General features: G+C 35.9%; 1 protein-coding gene across 1 annotated transcript in view; it reads left to right on the top strand.

Annotated features, from left to right (window-relative positions):
• AQR (aquarius intron-binding spliceosomal factor) overlaps positions 1-17,893 on the top strand; it is a 100,278-nt gene that overhangs the window by 54,108 nt on the left and 28,277 nt on the right. Inside the window, exons 14-21 of the mRNA XM_012649118.1 lie at positions 1,915-2,093; positions 4,644-4,811; positions 7,521-7,690; positions 11,035-11,276; positions 13,110-13,256; positions 14,185-14,254; positions 16,778-16,888; positions 17,587-17,696. Of these exons, the coding sequence (XP_012504572.1) occupies positions 1,915-2,093; positions 4,644-4,811; positions 7,521-7,690; positions 11,035-11,276; positions 13,110-13,256; positions 14,185-14,254; positions 16,778-16,888; positions 17,587-17,696 (1,197 nt within the window). The remainder of the gene's footprint in view (positions 1-1,914; positions 2,094-4,643; positions 4,812-7,520; positions 7,691-11,034; positions 11,277-13,109; positions 13,257-14,184; positions 14,255-16,777; positions 16,889-17,586; positions 17,697-17,893) is intronic.

Raw genomic sequence — 17,893 nt, 5'->3', positions numbered from 1 at the left:
CCTGAAGCCCTAGCTACTAGAAGTGGGAGGATTACTTGAGCCCAGGAGTTTAAGGTTGTAGTGAACTATGATGACACCACTGCACTGTAGCCCAGGCAACATATTGAGACCCTGTCTCAAAAAAGAAGAAGCAGCAGAAGAAGAAGAAATACTAAGGAGAGTTCTTCAGACTGAAATGAAAGGATGCTAATTAGTAACATGAAAAGACCCTGGATAGCTAGAGCAATCTTGATCAAAAAGAACAAAGCTGGGGACATCATGCTTCCAGATTTCAAATTGTTTTACAAAGCTATAATAATCAAAACAGTGTGGTACTGGCATAAAAACAGACAGACCAATGGAAGGAAATAGAAAGCCCAGAAATAAACCCACACATGTCTGCTCAACTAATCTTTGATGCATGTGCCAAGAATACACAATGGGGAGAGGAAAGTCACTTCAATAAATGGTGTTGGAAAAACTGGATATCTGCATGCAAAAAAGTGAAATTGGATCTCTGTCTTACACCTTACACAAAAATCAACTACAAATAGATTAAAGACTTAACATAAGACCTGAACCTGTGAAACTCCTGGAAGAAAGCATAGGAGAAAAGCTCCATGAAATTGGTCTTGGCAGTGATTTTTTGGATATGACACCAAAAGCATAGGCAACAAAAGCAAAAAAAGCCAAGTAGGGACTACATCAACCAAAAAGCTTCTGCACAGCAAATGAAACAATCAACAAAATGAAAAAGCAACTGTATGGAATGGGAGAAAATATTTGCAAACCATATATCTGATAAGGATATTTTTTATTTGTATGTGTGTGTGTATATATATATATATCAATATGTGTGTGTGTGTGTGTGTGTGTGTGTGTGTGTATATGTATATATCCTCAAAATGAAACTGAATAATATAACCCAATAGCAAAAAACCAAATAGCCAAATTAAAAATGGGCAAGGGACCTTGAAAAACATTTTTTCAAAGAAGACATATAAATGACAAACAGGTAGATGAAAAGGAATTCAACATCAGTAATCATTGGGGAATGCAAATCCAAGCTACAATGATATATCAGTTCACACTATTGGAATGGCTATTATCAAAAAGTCAGAAGTAACAAAAGTTGGCAAGGATATGGAGAAAAGGGAATCCTGTTGGTGGGAATGTAAATTAGTATACTCATTATGGAAATAGTGTGGAGGTTCCTCAAAAAATTAAGAATAGAACTGCCGTATGATCCAGCAGTCCCACTTCTGCGTATTTATTTATCCAAAGGAAGTAAAATCACTGTCCCAAAGAGATACCTGTCTGCTCATGTTCATTGCAGCATTATTCACAATAACCAAGATATGGAAACAACTGAACTGTCCATGGAGGGATAAATGGGATAGCGAGAATGTGGTGTATCTATATACACACAATGGAACATTATTCAGCATTTAAAATGAAGGAAGTCCCGCCCTTTTTGACAACATGGATAAACCTGGAGTACGTTATTCTAAATGAAATTAGCCAGATACAGAAAGATAAATACTGATGCTCTCACTTTACATACGGAATCTAAAAAAGTTGAACTCAGGAACGGAGTAGAAGGGTGTTATTAGGGATTGAGGGTAGGAGAAATGGGGAGATGTTGGAAGGGGTATAGACTTTCAGTTATAAGGTGCATAAGTTCTGGGGACCTAATGTACAGCGTAGTAACTATAGTTAATGTATTATGTACTTGAAATTTGTCAGGATAGTAGATATTAAGCATTTTCACCACACACAAAAAAATGGTAACTATGTGTGGTGACGGATATGTTAATTAGGTTGATTCTGGTAATGATTTCACAATGTATGAATATCTTACTAGTTTTACTGGTTTAAAAGTTGGGGGAAAGTTATTTTTTTGTTTGACTAATCATCTATGTCTTTGGTTTTCAGGCAATCCGAATATGGCGGTGTAGTGTTTGGAGGTTGGGCACGAATGGCCCAGCCCATTGTGGCTTTTACTGTAGTTGAAGTTGCCAAACCCAACATAGGTGAAAACTGGCCAACTCGAGTTCGTGCAGATGTTACCATCAATCTGAACGTCAGAGATCACATCAAAGATGAATGGGAAGGTAGTTTCGTATTTCAAAAATGAAGCTACCTGTTGGCTTTTTATAGACTTTCACATACAGCATCAATAACATCAATAACACCTGTGCCAAAAGTAGCATATGCACTGATTTTTAATTGTCACTTTTATACTTTTCTCCCAGCTGTCTGAAAGGTCTTACTTGGTGCCCTATTTTGAGAAACAGTAGCCGGTGGATTTCATCTCCTTCTACCTTCTTGGCATGCCAGAAGGAAAGCGACAGTACCTTAATGGATCAGTTTTCAGAAATTTTTGCTCCCCATATAGCTGTTTATAACTATAGGAACTATATGATATAGTTATCAAAGAATTCTGAACAATCCAATGAAGCAGGCCAAATGTTTAACAGATCACTACTGTGTAATGGGTATAGTTTGGGACAGATTGTTTTTGTGACTCCTGCATTCTTCAAAAGAGTTCCAGTCTGGTGCATTACACATCTAGAATAATGTGCACCTTGAGAAACACAATAGTGTTTTGCATAGCAAAGTAATAAACTGAAATAACTTATTGGGTACCCCCAGAAGTAGTAACAGTTGGAAATTTAAAAAAAAAAAAAAAGGACCCTTTATAGATGACAGATCTGCATTTTGGAGTTAAGGAAAACAAAAGAGTGTTTTACCCAAACATCCCATTTGCCCCTTTACTGACTGTTCTCAGAAGAACATGAGACAGTCTTTTTGTATTCTTCCTTTTAATCATCAATCTCTGGTAGAGTGAGAACCAGAATGGTTAAATTTTGATGGGCAACACAAGGAACGATAGAGTTTTATGGGACAAGTGATTCATAATACAGGGTATAATGGGGAGAAAAGTGTTTTCATAGAGATCAGGGCCAAAGTCAGCCCCTATATTGATCACATATAGGGTAACCAAATGGAAAATGAGAGCAAAAAATGAAAGATAAGTCTGTAAACAGTAATGAATGTTTTATAAAAACAGAGGACAGTTTTGAAGATTTTTAAACTAAATGTTATAAAACAGTGGTCTCCAAGCTTTTCGACACCAGGGACTGGTTTCATGGAAGACAGGCAATTTTTCCATGGACCGGGGGTGGAGGCGGTGCAGAGTTCAGACAGTGATGCTTGGCCAATTTCCTAACAGGCCACAGACCGGTACCGGGCCATGGCCGGGGGTTGGGAACTGCAGCTATAAGACATTCCTCTTATCCCTTCAATCTTCTCCAATACCCTAATTTAAAATTAAGGAAATGGAATTAATGAAACTGAAATGCAGGATTCTGCACCAAAAAGTACAGCTGGGATAGGGTGGATACCAAATGATTAGAAGGAGATAGAGATAGTTGAGCTCATTATACTATAGATTTTTTAAAATGTAAATCTAAGATGTCCCACAGTAAAATAATCTGCTTTAGGAAGGAACAAGAGGTCATCCCTCAGTGATGCCAAAAAATGACTCCTACATTGGTAGGGACTAAATGACTTCTCATCGCCACTTCTTTGGTTTTAAGACTTAGGAGTTTTAATGAGTTGTGCAAATCGGACGTCATGCAAGCAGTACAACTCAGCTAGTGGAATAGTTCCCTTTAGTTTTCATTGCTTCTCCTGCTTTGCATAGAATGTATTGGAAAATAATAAAGTCAATGTTAGGAATCAGAGTTATCACTTCTACCTTACCCACACCCTAAAACCACTTCAAATTAAAACAAAATGGTTTCAGTATTATCCACACACTCACATTGCTGATTTGATTTAGTTTTACCTTGTTACCAAGGTTATGAGCAAACAAATTGTTGCATTTACATTTATGTCATTTATTATCTAATAAAAACAGATCAGAAAAGAAAGGAAGATTAAATGGTATGATGTTACACGCTATGAGGTCTAATTTTATGTCCCTTGTCTTCTAGTACCTATACTTTTAATAGAACTGGGAAGCCATTTGAGTCCATTATTTGGTCTAATGATTGAGAAGCTATGGACTTGGCATAAGTCTCCTGTTTCTTGGCATTCACTTTTAAAAATTTTTCACTGTTTGCCAACTGAAACTATATATATTCAACTATCCTTCTCAAGATATTTTCTGTAAACAGTACTTTTGTGCCTTGATAAATTATTCTTGAGTTGATCTGTTTTAGTGAAATAGCATTAGGCTGTCAGTAGAATGACACTGATAGATAGTTTAAACTGATGTTAGAAACCTGCTAAATGTGATATAGATGGATTATAGGCCAATCATATTTTTGGTTACTTATTAAGAATGTTAAAAATAAGAATGATGATGAGTGTCCAATTTTGGAGCTGTAGCATGACTTGGAGGGCTTATTCAAGGCATGAAAATTTGTAATTTTAATATAATGATTTCATTTTAATTATTACTATCCACTATTGAGTATTAAAGATTATAGGAAAACCCATAATTGTGTTATGGTACAATAATAATCACTGGTCACCCATGATGTTTTAAATATATTTTATATCTCTCTTCCAAAGATAAGATGTTGAGAATTTGCCAACAAAAGAATGAAAACAATGAAATTCTCATAAATGAAAATGTCTTTATGTTTTACCAGGTCTTCGTAAGCATGATGTATGCTTTTTAATTACTGTGCGCCCCACAAAACCTTATGGCACTAAGTTTGACCGGAGGAGACCTTTTATTGAGCAGGTTGGCCTGGTTTATGTCAGAGGCTGTGAAATCCAGGGCATGCTGGATGATAAAGGGCGTGTCATTGAAGATGGTATGGTGATTTCTATTTTTAAATGAGTATGTGTATAGAATGAAAAATTTCTTCGCCTTTTTTCCTTTTGGCTTCTTAGGTAATATTTTTTAGTTGTTTCACATACTAAATTCACACAGGATTTTGTATAAAATATGTGTAGGTTACTTACCATGCAGTTTTAGAAATAGGTAATGTGGTTTCAAAATTTCTGTTAGATATTGGAAAGGATAAGATCTTTTGAAATCATCTTTATTCAAAGCTTTGCCTAATTTTTCCATTTTAATTTTTACTGTTTTGATTCATTGTAGCAGTAGTTCTCAATTGGGAACCAAAGTGTCCTGCATTTGGAAACGCATGGGTGATATTTAGGTTGCCAAATGACTGGCATAGAGGTGGGCAGTGGCAAGCTATTGGCATTTGGTGTATAAGGGCCAGGGATGCTAAGCATCTAAACAGAACTGTCTTATAGAAGGAATTGGCCTACCTAAGATGTCAGCTTTACCCCATTTAAAAACACTGCTTTCCAGGGTTAGTCAGCTGTTTGATTTCTAATGCTTTCACTGATTATCTCTTTGAAATTTTTTCTTCCGTCATCCTGACTGCCTTTGTATTAGGTCACTAAATATGAAATGTCTGATTTTTGAATCGAAAGTATAGTTTATTATGTCTTAAACAAGAAGCAGTACAATTAATCAAAGTATGCACCTAAACTATCAACAGAGTTTTGCTATCTTAACGGTAGCTTGTTTATGCCAGCAGCAAAGAAGCCTGGAGAGTGAGTGGCAGTGAAATTGCGAAAGACATTTTCCACAGCTAGTTGAGAATTGAATATTTTTCTTTGCAAGGAGGGATCTAAAGCTTGGAAGAAGTGGTAGTCAGTTGGTGCAAGGTCTGGTGAATACAGTGGATGACAGAGTTTCCAAGTCCAGCCTCTGTAGTTTGAGCAGCGTCGTTTGTGCAACGTGGTTGAGTGTTGTCTTGCAAGAGGATTGGCCTGTCTCTATTGACCAGTCTCAGTTGCTTTATCGCAAGTAGCCTCATCATTTCATCCAATTGGTTGCAGCAGACATCTGCTATAATCGATTGACCAGGTTTCATGAAACTATAGTGGATAATATCAGTGCTGGACCACCAAACAGACCATTAGGTTTTTTTGATGGATATTCGGTTTTGGACTGTGTTTTTTCACTTCATCTTTATCCAACCATTGTGCCGAATGCTTGAGATTGTCAAAAAGAATCCATTTTTTTATCACACGTAACAATACGACGTAGAAATAGTTCACCTTTATGTAGTGACAGCAAAGAAAGGTAAGCTTCGAGATGATTTCTCTTCCAACACTCATTTAATTCATGTGGAACCCATCTATTAATATACAGCTCCTTGTCCATTTGTTTCCAGTGGCCCAATATTGTTGGAATAGTAACATCAAACCTTGCTGCTAGTTCACTGGTAGGTTGAGATGGATTCGCTTCCACAACAGCTTTCAGCTCATCATTATCTACCTTGGTCTCAGGTCGCCCACGTGGCTCATTTTCAAGATTAAAATCACCAGAATAGAAATTCTCAAACCATCGACATATTGTGCATTCATTAGCCACATTCTTCCCAAACACTTCATTGACATTTCGAGCTGTTTGCGCTCCATTGGTTCCATGACGGAACTCATATTTGAAAATAACATGAATTTTTGACTTATCCATGGTTTTACAAAAACTGCTCTAAAAAAAATTCGAAAGCTATAATCACAAGCAAAACCATGTGTTTGAAAGACTAAGGATGTATCTTTACAATAAAAATAAAACAAGAAGTGTCAAAGTGAAATGTCAGAGATATCAGCTATCAAATTTAGTTCTTAAGGCAATCAGACATGTCATACTTAATAACCTAGTAATATTTGTTATTAAATTACAACTGCATGCATGTCTAGGTGTTTATTTTATAATTCGGTTTCTAAACTTCCCTCGAAACTTGAATCAGTTTCTACCACCTGTGAATTTGAGATTGTGCCATTGCTAAACTGCTCATGATTAAGCTATTCATCTCTGGAATAAAAGAAAATAAGAGAAGGCAATGGAGGAGGGGTGGGATAAGCCTAAGGCCACATAATGGGACCAAAGTTGGGGGTCTTAGACCCCCAAAAGAGGAGAGATAAGGCCAAGGGGAAAGAAAATGTTCTGGGCTTTCAGCCATTAGTATCCCATATTTCTATATATGTGAAATTTTCTTTCATGCTGGTGATATTAGGTATGGAATGCGGAAGGATGAGAAGAGTGATCAACCTCTGTCAAATTAAGGAATACGAAATCTATGCCTGAAATCCTAAAATAGATATATTTCTTCAATCAGGAAATATTTATTGAGTACTTACTATATGTAAGGCATTAGTAGGACCTATAAGTAATGGACAAAAGGAAAGATAAATTCTTTGTCTTTTGAGAACTCCTATTTTAGTTGAGGGCATGACCAAATATTTGCAATTCATAGCACTGCATCATGGACATTACATGACTGTGTGGGAAGAAATAGTAAGAATTTAGACAAAGGAAGAAATACTTTCAGCTTCTTGAAATTTGAAACGAGTGAGTAAAGGGCATTCTTGTTAGGAGAGAGAATGGTTGGAGTTAAGTCTGGACAGTTTACCCATCATTTGTAGAAAAGAAATACTGTTGACTTACTTTGATATCGGAAAAATATATATTTAACAAACTTATTTAAAATGTCTAGGACCTGAACCCAGACCCAATCTTAGAGGAGAGTCAAGGACATTTAGAGTGTTTTTGGATCCAAACCAGTATCAACAAGATATGACCAATACTATACAAAATGGAGCAGAAGATGTGTATGATACTTTCAATATAATAATGAGGAGAAAACCAAAGGAAAATAACTTTAAGGTAATTTGGGGGCTATGTAATTAAAAGTACTATGTGGTAACTTAAGTAACTTTTAAGACATAAGTACATACATATTGGGTAAGAAAAAGATTTGTTAAAAAAAAAAAGTCACTGCTTTTATTTTTATTCTGAATGATCTTCTTAAATTCTTAACATGAATTAAATATAAAAATTTAAGGAAATTCATTTGTTAAATCCTTTTTGTCTTTTAAGGACTTTAAAAACTTAACATAAATAAATCCAGGTGTTAGTCTAAACGTCAGCCTCCTTCCTTGCTTTTTGTATATTAGGTACTCAGGTTATGCCCTAGTATAAGGTGAAGAAAACTTGTTTACTTATTTACTGGGGCTCCTTTGTTAAATCAAAAGTAGATGTACCTGCAGTTCACTTTAAGTGCACAGATGTGAAATCTCAAGACTCTGAATCACTCTATGATCTAATATATTTATACTTCACTCATAAGTGGAAAAGGGAGGTTTCAGGATTATGGAGTTCTGCTTTTATAATAACTGTGGGGAGAACAGTTTTAGTAAAGGACAGTTTTTTAAAACTATTATTTGAAACTATATTATAAAACTTAAACATTTAACAATTCTAGCATTTGATAACATCTAGCTTTTGCAGAAGGAATACCAGAATGCCTTTCTTTTCTCCATCCTCCAAAGTGCAAGACTTCTTACACATTCCTATCACTTTATTGCCCTTTTTCCCCCCATCTTTGTGATGTACAAAAAAAAACTGCTCAAAAGAACTTGTTCTTCGTCTCCTCCTATTGTTGAACACAAAAACAAAGGAGATATCCTTGATTTCTTTTTGTCTCACACTCTACATCCAGTGCATCAGTAAGTCTAATTAGCTCACCACTTCCACTGGTGCCATATCCAAGACACCTCACACCCCTGCTTCCATTCTTGTCTACTCTGCCCCACACACTTCTCCAAGTAACTTCAACATTCTTTAATGGTTTCTCATCACATTAGAAAGTTCTTACCGTAATCTAAGAGGCCATGCCATTATCTGTCATCTGGCTATCTCTCCAACATCATTTTCTAAGACATATATTTTCTCTATGCCAGCCACATTGACCTTTTTGCTATTCTTTAATAAGCCAAAACGTTGCAGGTGGTGTTCCTTCTACCTACACATGGTATTTAAATACTCTAAGTATTTAAATGGTTCATTTCCTCACCTGACATGGGCAACTCTTTTTAAACATCACCTTGTATGAGAAGCTTTCCCTGGCAACTTTACCTAAAGTAGCATCTGCCCTCATCATTCTCTACCCTACTATCTGTATATCTTTAGCTAGCTAGCTATATGATTATGTATTTGTTATTTATCTGAATTCCTTATTGGAATGCAAGTTTATGAGGACAGGGTCTTTGTTTTGTCTATCATCATAACCCTAGCACTTAGAACTGTGCCTGGTATATAACATGGCCTTGATAAATATTTACTGAGGAAATGAAGGATGGAGAAGTCTAAGAGTTTCCAAGTTTTACAGTACCTAAGACTGTCTCACATTTGGTCAGTTTTCAGCCAGTAAATCTCAGTCACTTCACCAAAAACTAAAAAAAATTCCTTTCTTATGTTCATTTATTTGACCATTTTATTTAGTGCCTACTGTGTGGCTGATATTTTGCTAAGATGGAGCTTATAAAGATGATTCAGGCACAGTTTATACGTTTAGGGAGCTTAGACGACTAATGAGGGAAATTAGAAATACAGACAAATGACTACCATGCACTGGTTAGAAGGTGCCAAAAGCCATAAGGATGCAGGTGAAAATGTCATGGAAATTCAAAGGAGGCAGTCAGGCTCTGATCCAGGAAAGAGAGGGAATGATTAACTTGCCTATTTTTGGGAAAGGAAGAATGCCCTTTTGGTATCGTTGGTGTTTTGTTATGTACCTGGGCAGCAGCCCTCTTGTATTGCCTTCTCCCTTGTCCAGTTTGTACAGCCCGTCCTAATCTGGATACTTTATTTTTTGGCTGGACAGTTGCAATAGCCTCCTCTTTTTCTACCCTAGTCTCCTCACAGTCAGCCAGCTGTTTTTCATACATTTCTTCCTACTTTATAACACTGATCATTTTACTCTGCTTCTCGAAACATTTCTGTGACTTTCCATTCAAGATGGAATAAATCAAAGCGCCTTTACAAATCCTTTACTGTAGCCAAATTAAAATGCCACTTTCCTCCATGAAACCTTTCCTAAAGGTAAAAGTCTCCCCTGCATTCATCTCGTCTACTGTAATATTCTTCACTATTTGCCACATTCTGCTGCTTTGTATCATAGTTAAGGACTTATTTCATCTTCCTACTAGAATTATAATTTCCTTAAAGGGTGGAGCCTTCATCTTATTCATCACTGTTAAGTGAACATACTCATTTATCTACCCATCCATTCACACATTCCTTATTTAAACTATTCTAGATACCTGGTCTTGTGGAAATTTTAGTGGGGATTAAACAAATGATAAGTAAGTAACCAAGTACCTGAACAAGAGAATTTCAGGCAATGATAAGTACAAGAATATAAAACAAGTCAGTATTATCAAGGATATAATTAACATAATATCCTATTATTTCATGATTAAAAAATGGTTAGTTGTGTTATTTTATTCTTTGAAATTAATAGCCTAGCCTCCTAATTTCTGTGAAGGATAGATCACTTTGTTAAAATGACTTTTGGAAAGTCTAAGAATTTGCATTGGTTTTTGGTAATTACTTTTGACCTTGTATGTGTTAACTACTATAATGACCTTTTATTGTAGTCCTGATTCTTTCATTCTGAAATTTTATTTGACATTTCCTTCATTTTTATCATTTCATTCACTTTTTAAATTTTTTCTCACAATACTAACTTTATTATTTCTAAATCGTGATATGTTTCATAGCTGAGGTATACATTAATGTGCTTCTGGTTGTGTGTGATTTTTAGCATTGAAGAACTGTGAAATATAAAGAGGAAAAACCTCCGGGAATTTCTAAGAGGAAGCATTTTCTTTAAGGGTTTGTTCTATAATATTTTATTGCTGTTGATGAGAGTCTGATTTTCATCCTACTCAGTAGGAGTCAAGTGGTAAATGTCATTCTGTCTAAATGAACTCTTAAAGGATAAACTGTTCTTACTAAGTTTGGTCTTTTGTTTAACTCAGTGTGTGGTATCAGCTGAAAATATAGCTGTTGATTCAGTCTAGCCAAGCACCTGTCAGCAGAAAATAGCTTCTTGCCCTGAAACACTCAGGAATTCTGGATTAGTGCAGCCAGCTTTGCGTTCCAGTGAAGTGCAAATGTTTGAGATGTCTTATTGACACAATCCTTTTCTGTCCTTTCACTAACAGGCTGTGCTGGAGACTATTCGGAACCTGATGAATACTGATTGTGTGGTACCTGACTGGCTGCATGATATCATTTTAGGCTATGGGGACCCAAGTAGTGCACATTATTCAAAAATGCCCAATCAGATTGCTACCCTTGATTTCAATGATACGTTTCTCTCTATTGAGCATTTAAAATCCAGCTTTCCTGGTCATAATGTTAAAGTAACTGTGGATGACCAAGCTCTACAGATTCCCCCTTTCAGGTAAAGTCAGAACTGAGTTTACTCTTTTCAAGCATTCTGTAGTCTATCAAAGTTAGGCCATCAGGAGTGTTAGCTAAAGTGAGTTTTGAGTATTATATATGGATTTTGTTTTGGTACTCCCTGCCTTTACTGTATAATCACTGGGATAAGTTTATTATTTTTGAATCTAAGACCACAACAAAAGTAGCTTTATACCCTCTAAGGGATCAGTAAACGCTTATTATCTGAAGAGAACTGTATAAATATATTTATAGAATTTGACTAAAGAAATATCTATGTGTAGTCTGGCATATTTCCTAAGTAATACAGCAATGTGATGTTGAACTTTCTTTTGTTTTTAGGAACAAATGTTTTTTTCTTTTAACCTTGCTTGCTTTCACAAATTTTAAATATTCACAATATAGTTATATTTATTGTTCAATGAACTCAGCTTTTAAAATTTGAGTGTAAATAGAACAAAGTAGCTAAAGCAATTGATTGCTATTTCCCGAATTCCTTCATATGGATTGGAGGTAAAACAATCAGTATACCTGTGGATGATAGCCCAGGGCTTACTTTCTTTGCTAGAAATTAGAACACATAAGGCCAGGTACAGTGGCTCACGCCTGTAATCTTAGCATTCTGGGAGGCCGAGGCGGGAGAATTGTTTGAGCTCAGGAGTTCGAGACCAGCTTAAGCATAGTGGTGCACGCCTTTCGTCCCAGCTGCTCGGGAGGCTGAGGCAGGAGGATTGCTTGAGCCCAGGAGACTGAGGTTGCTGTGAGCTAGGCTGACACCATGGCACTCTAGCCCGGGCAACAGAACAAGACACTGTCTCAAAAAAAACCCAAAAACATATGCTTTATAACACTTAAATGTGGTCTTCTTCATATTTTCCTAATACTATTATGGCAAAATCATTTTTCTAATTCCCTCATCTTGAAATCTCAGTATTATTTTTGAATCTTTTTACTCCCATAAGTCCTGCTATATCTCATAGATTCTGCCTGAAGCATGGTTTTTCATGTGCCATTCCTACTGCTACCTCTCTGGGCCCTCAACAGTCGTTACTATGACAGTGCCTTTCCTTGCCCCCTTTCCTCACTTGAATCCATTACACACCCTACTGTTAGAGCCACTTACTCCCTAGCTAAAAAGCTGATTGCTCCTGTTGCTTACCAGTGTAAGTGCTGACCCCTTAGCCTCTTTGATTCTTAGCATTTTGGGTATTATGTATCCTTTCAGAATGTGAAGGAAGACTGGAAAAAGTACACATAGAGAATTAATGTTTTGTTTAATTTTAGGGAGTTCATTGGTTTCCCTCAGGTATCTATGGAGAGTCACCTCCTAACTCCAGACTAAAAACCTCTGCCTTAAAAGCTTGATATTCCAGAGGTGTCATAACAAGGTGTCTATTGTACCCTACACTCAAGCAAAATGAGGCTGCTTGTACTTGGCCTCTGCTATTGCTTCTTTTTTCCAGTAATGTCTTCTCTTCCCATCTTTGAATGTCTGACTTCCTCAAGACTCATCTTAGTTGCCACCTGTCTCATGAAGTCTTTTCTGATGAAATGAAGGACAATGAGTAAAGTACTTTACAATGCATGTGACATAAGTATTTCATGTTTCTTTAAATTCTCCCGTCATTGAATGACTTTTTCCAATCCGAACACCCTTAACACCCATTTTAGTGGTTGTAAATTTGCTTTTTTCAGAGTTTATGTGCAGATAGGGAGTTCCTTTAGGCCAGAAATAATTTCTTACTCATCTGGTTATCCTGCATTCAGTATCATGCACAAGATAGTTACTCAGTAAATCCTTGTGTGAAAATTAACAAAAGTTTTGGTCTTGTAGGATAACCTTTCCAGTAAGAAGTGGAAAAGGGAAGAAAAGGAAAGATGCAGATGGAGAAGACGAAGGCACTGACGAGGCAAAAACTTTAATTGTTGAACCTCATGTTATTCCTAATAGGGGTCCTTATCCTTATAATCAGCCCAAACGGTAATTTCACTACCTATTCTAATCTTAACAAATAATAGTTACCATTTCAAATTGGTTGGTAATGTTTTTAGATTTTTGGATTCTTTTAAAACCCCAAGAAACTTCAGTTTCTGAATCCTCTCTCCTTCTATTCTATCATATTTTAGGCCATTCTATACTCATGGTATACTCAAAAAGAAACATTTTTAGGTGCTATGAGAAATAAATTTTAGAGTGCTACCTTAATTTAAGCATAGAGTTCTTACGTCATGACTCCATGTTATTATGCATAGCAGTAGCCCTCGTGCATGTGTGCCATAACTAATAAAGTGGAATTATATTTGATGTTATATTGGGAAGTAGAACTCTGGCACTCCAAATAAGGTCTGGGATGGGCTGGCTAAGTGTACTGAAAAATAACTGTAGTCTTTCCACAAGATTCTTTCAGTTTTACCTGTCAGTGTGGCAGATGTAAGTGAAGGGAGTCATTCAAAAGAGATTGAGGCTGGGCATGGTGGCTCACACCTATAATCCTATCACTCTGGGAAGCTGAGGTGGGAGGATCACTTGAGGTCAGGAGTTCGAGACCAGCCTGAGCAAGAGCAAGACCCCGTCTCTACTAAAAATAGAAAAAATTAGCCGGGCAACTAAAAAAAATTAGTAAAAATTAGCCGGGCATGGTGGCACATACCTGTAGTAGTCCCAGCTACTTGGGAGGCTGAGGCAGGAGGAGCATTGTTTGAGCCTAGGAGTTTGAGGTTGTTGCTGTGAGCTAGGCTGACATCACAGCACTCTAGCACCCCCCCACCAAAAAAAAGAAAAAAAAGATTGAGAGGACAGGGGCAAATACAGGGCAAATATTTAGACCTCTGGTCAATGTTGTCTAAATTTGTGGTAAATCCCATTAACTGTATTTTTAACCACTTTTTTTTTACTCTTTTATTTGCAGTAATACTATTCAGTTCACTCATACTCAGATAGAGGCTATCCGTGCTGGAATGCAGCCTGGGCTGACTATGGTAAGAGAATTACTGTTACACATGTTCTTACAGGGATTAAGACTAGAAGCAAGCAACAGATTTTAGAGTGTGTTCTATTTGAAGCACAAAAACCCAGCTGAATTTAAGTACTTATAGATAATTATAGCATCTTATGCATATGGAGATCTTGCTGCTCATTTCAATATTCATAAATAAAGTTTTATTAGGACGTGGCCATGGCCATTTGTTTTTTTGGTTTTGTTTTTATTTTCCTTATTTTTTAAAGCTTTATTTATTTTGTATTGCCTGTGGCTAATTTTGTGCTACCAACAGCAGAAATAAGTATTTGTAACAGAGATTGTATGGCCTGCAAAGCCTGAAATATTTACTCTCTGACTCTTTGCAGAAAAAGTCTGCTGACAACTGATTTAGAAGTGTGTTTAATTTCTAAGTAATTGGAGATTTTCCTGTTATCTTCCAGTTACTGATTTCTGGTCTAAGTCTGTTATGGTCAGAGAACATACTTTGTATGATTTCAATTTTCTGTTTTTTGCCTTTTTAGTTTGTTGAGATTTGTTTTATGGCCCAGGATATGATCTATCCTGGTGAATATTTCATGTGCACTTAAAAGAGCATGTATTCTGTTATTGTGGGGTGGAATGCCTGAAAATATCAATTAGATCCATTTGGTTGATGCTATTATTCAATTCTTACCTATCCTTGCTGATTTTCTGTCATTTCTGTTGATTACTGAAGGAAGACTATTGAAGTCTTCAACTATAATTATGAATTTGTCTGTTTCTCCTTCTGTCAGTTTTTGCTTATGTATTTTGTGGTCAAATGCTCTATCACTGAACTGTACCCTCACTTAATATATTTTGAAGCTTTGTGGATGGGTGCTTACACCTTCAGGGTTATATTGTCTTGGCGAATTGACCCTTCTATTATTATGTAATGTCTCTCCATCATTGGCAGTTTTTTTTTTTTTTTTTTGCTCTGAAGTCTACTTTGTCTGATATTAATACAGCCACTGCAGCTTTCTTTTGATTAGTATTTGAATATTTCTTTTTCCATAATTTTATTTCTGCCTATCATTATATTTGAAGTGAGTTTCTTATAAATAGCATGTATTTGGGGGATATTGTTTTATCCATTCTGACAGTCTGTTTTTCAGTTTGTGTGTTTAGACTATTTATATTTAACATAAATATTGATATGTTTGAATATAGGCCTGCCATTTTTTCTTTCTTCCCTGTTTGTTCACTTTTTTTTTCATATTCTTCTGTTTCCCCTTTCCTGCCTTCTACTTGGTTATTTGAATAGCTTTTAGTGTTTTCTTAGTCATTGTTCTAGGGGTTTGCAATATAAATGCTTAACTTTTCACAGCCTACTTAGACTCAATATTGTCACTTCAAACTGAATGGAGGGTACCTACTCCCATACAGATCCCTTTACGTTCCCCTTTTATGTTGTAGTTGTGTTATATATTATACCAAAATACATTGAGGATACCATCAGGTGATGTTAAAATTTTTACTTTCAACTGTCAGCATATTTTAAAGAACTCAAGAGGAAAAGGATAGTCTCTTATATTTACCAATTATCTTTTATTCTAAATGTTCCAAGTTTCCTCTGGTACCATTTCCTTTCTGTCTGAAGTACTTTTTTTTTTTTTTTTTTTATCACTTTTTAGAACAGTTCTGCTAGCAGTCTCTTACACTTACAGAGATATTTGCCATTTATACTGCTCTTCCTTCATTCCTGATGTTTCAAAGTTTCCTCTGGTACCATTTCCTTTCTGTCTGAAGTACTTTTTTTTTTTTTTTTTATCACTTTTTAGAACAGTTCTGCTAGCAGTGAGTTATCTTTGCCTTCCCTTATGTGAGAATAGCTCGAATTCACCTTCATTCTTGAAAGATATTTTCCCTGGACATAGATTCTGAGTTGATAGTTTTTTGTTTTTGTTTTTTTTTTCCAGCACTTTTCAAATGTTATTCTACTTCCTTCAACTTCCATGTTTTCTGATGAGAAGTCCACAGTGACTTGAAACATCCTTTCAGTATATGTAATACATTATTTTTCTCTGATTGCTGTCAAGATTTTTTTCTTTGTCTTTAGTTTTCAGCCATTTAATTGTGGTATATCTGGGCTTAGATTTTTTTGTGGTTATTCTGTTTGGGTTTCAGTGAGCTCAGATCTGGAGATTTATATCTTTTGCCATATTGGGGAAATTTTCAGCCATTATTTTTCAAATATTTTTATCTATCCTCTACTGTTTTCATCTCCTTCTTGAAATTTAGTGATGTGAATGTTAGACCTTTTGGAGTTGTCCCATAAATTCATGAGTCTCTGTTTATTTTTTTCAATCTTTTCTCCTGTTGTTAGGGTTGGGAAATTACTGATCTGTCTCTAAGTTCACTGATTCTTCCTCTATCCTGTCCATTCTGTTATTGATTCCATCCAGTGAATTTTTTTAATTTATTTTATTTTAGAGTTCTAGACTTTCTACTTTTTAACAATGTGATAACTTAGTAGTTTGCTATATGTTCATCTTCTTTTTAGGTTGTGGGCCCACCTGGTACAGGAAAAACTGATGTGGCAGTCCAGATCATATCCAACATCTACCACAATTTCCCAGAGCAGAGGACTCTAATTGTTACTCATTCCAATCAGGTAAATGATTGTGTGTGTGTTTGTGTGCGTGTACGATAACAACTATGAAGATTTAAGGGAACCATAAATATGAATATTTCATAGGTAGAAAGGAATGACTTCTAAATTGCTTTCATCAGAATAGTTTGTGATAAATGAGTGCTCTGTGCAGTGTTGTATAGAGAACATTAGACTTTTTAGCTTAAGATTTGAATAATTCACTTTACCTTTCCAACCTCTCTGGTCCTCTTAATGTAATTTACCTACATATTCACTGCCTTCTTACTGTCCTTCAACTGTAAAAACTTTTGTAGTTCTCTGCAACCCATGGAAATGGTATTGAGTGAGACGAAACTCAGTGTGGTTGCCGATTGTTTTAGGAATTCTTACAACTTGAGGGGAAATAGCATCTGAGCCAATACCTTTCTCTTTTCATTAATTAGAAGCAGAGATTTAATGAGTAGGTGGTTTTTATGGTTTTTAGTTATTCATTTGGCCAAGTATACATAGATGTCAATATCAGAAAACAATAAAAATACTATTTTTTCAAAATTATAAGTGGACTAACGTGAGACCTGTTTCCTTCTATGTTTCAAGTTTGATTCTTGTCTGGGCGATGCTCATCTTTCCTGTCCTTCTAAATGCTAGTTTTTGTTATGTATAAAGGTGCCTGCTGATTCTTTGAAACTCACCATCCTCCTTTTTGCTTTATTCTTCAGGCCCTGAACCAGTTGTTTGAGAAAATTATGGCTTTAGACATTGATGAACGCCACCTATTACGTCTTGGTCATGGAGAAGAAGAGCTGGAGACAGAGAAAGATTTCAGCAGGTGAGCAGATAGCGGGGAGTTTTGAAACGGTATACAAAAGAATTTTTAACTTTTTTTTCCTTTCTTTATTAAAGAAACACCAGAAGAAGAGGGCAATGGATATCCAAACTTAATTCTGAAAGGTTCTAGTGTAACATAGCTAGACTATATATTGACCTAAAATTCTGGTCATGATCTCCCTCAGTTTCAATTCTGTG

This window comes from Propithecus coquereli, unplaced genomic scaffold (assembly GCF_000956105.1).
Source record: "Propithecus coquereli isolate 6110/MARCELLA unplaced genomic scaffold, Pcoq_1.0 Scaffold3, whole genome shotgun sequence".
NCBI classification, from domain to species: domain Eukaryota; kingdom Metazoa; phylum Chordata; class Mammalia; order Primates; family Indriidae; genus Propithecus; species Propithecus coquereli.
The sequence above is the reverse complement of the archived record's forward strand: the minus strand, read 5'-3'. Positions and strand labels throughout refer to the sequence as shown.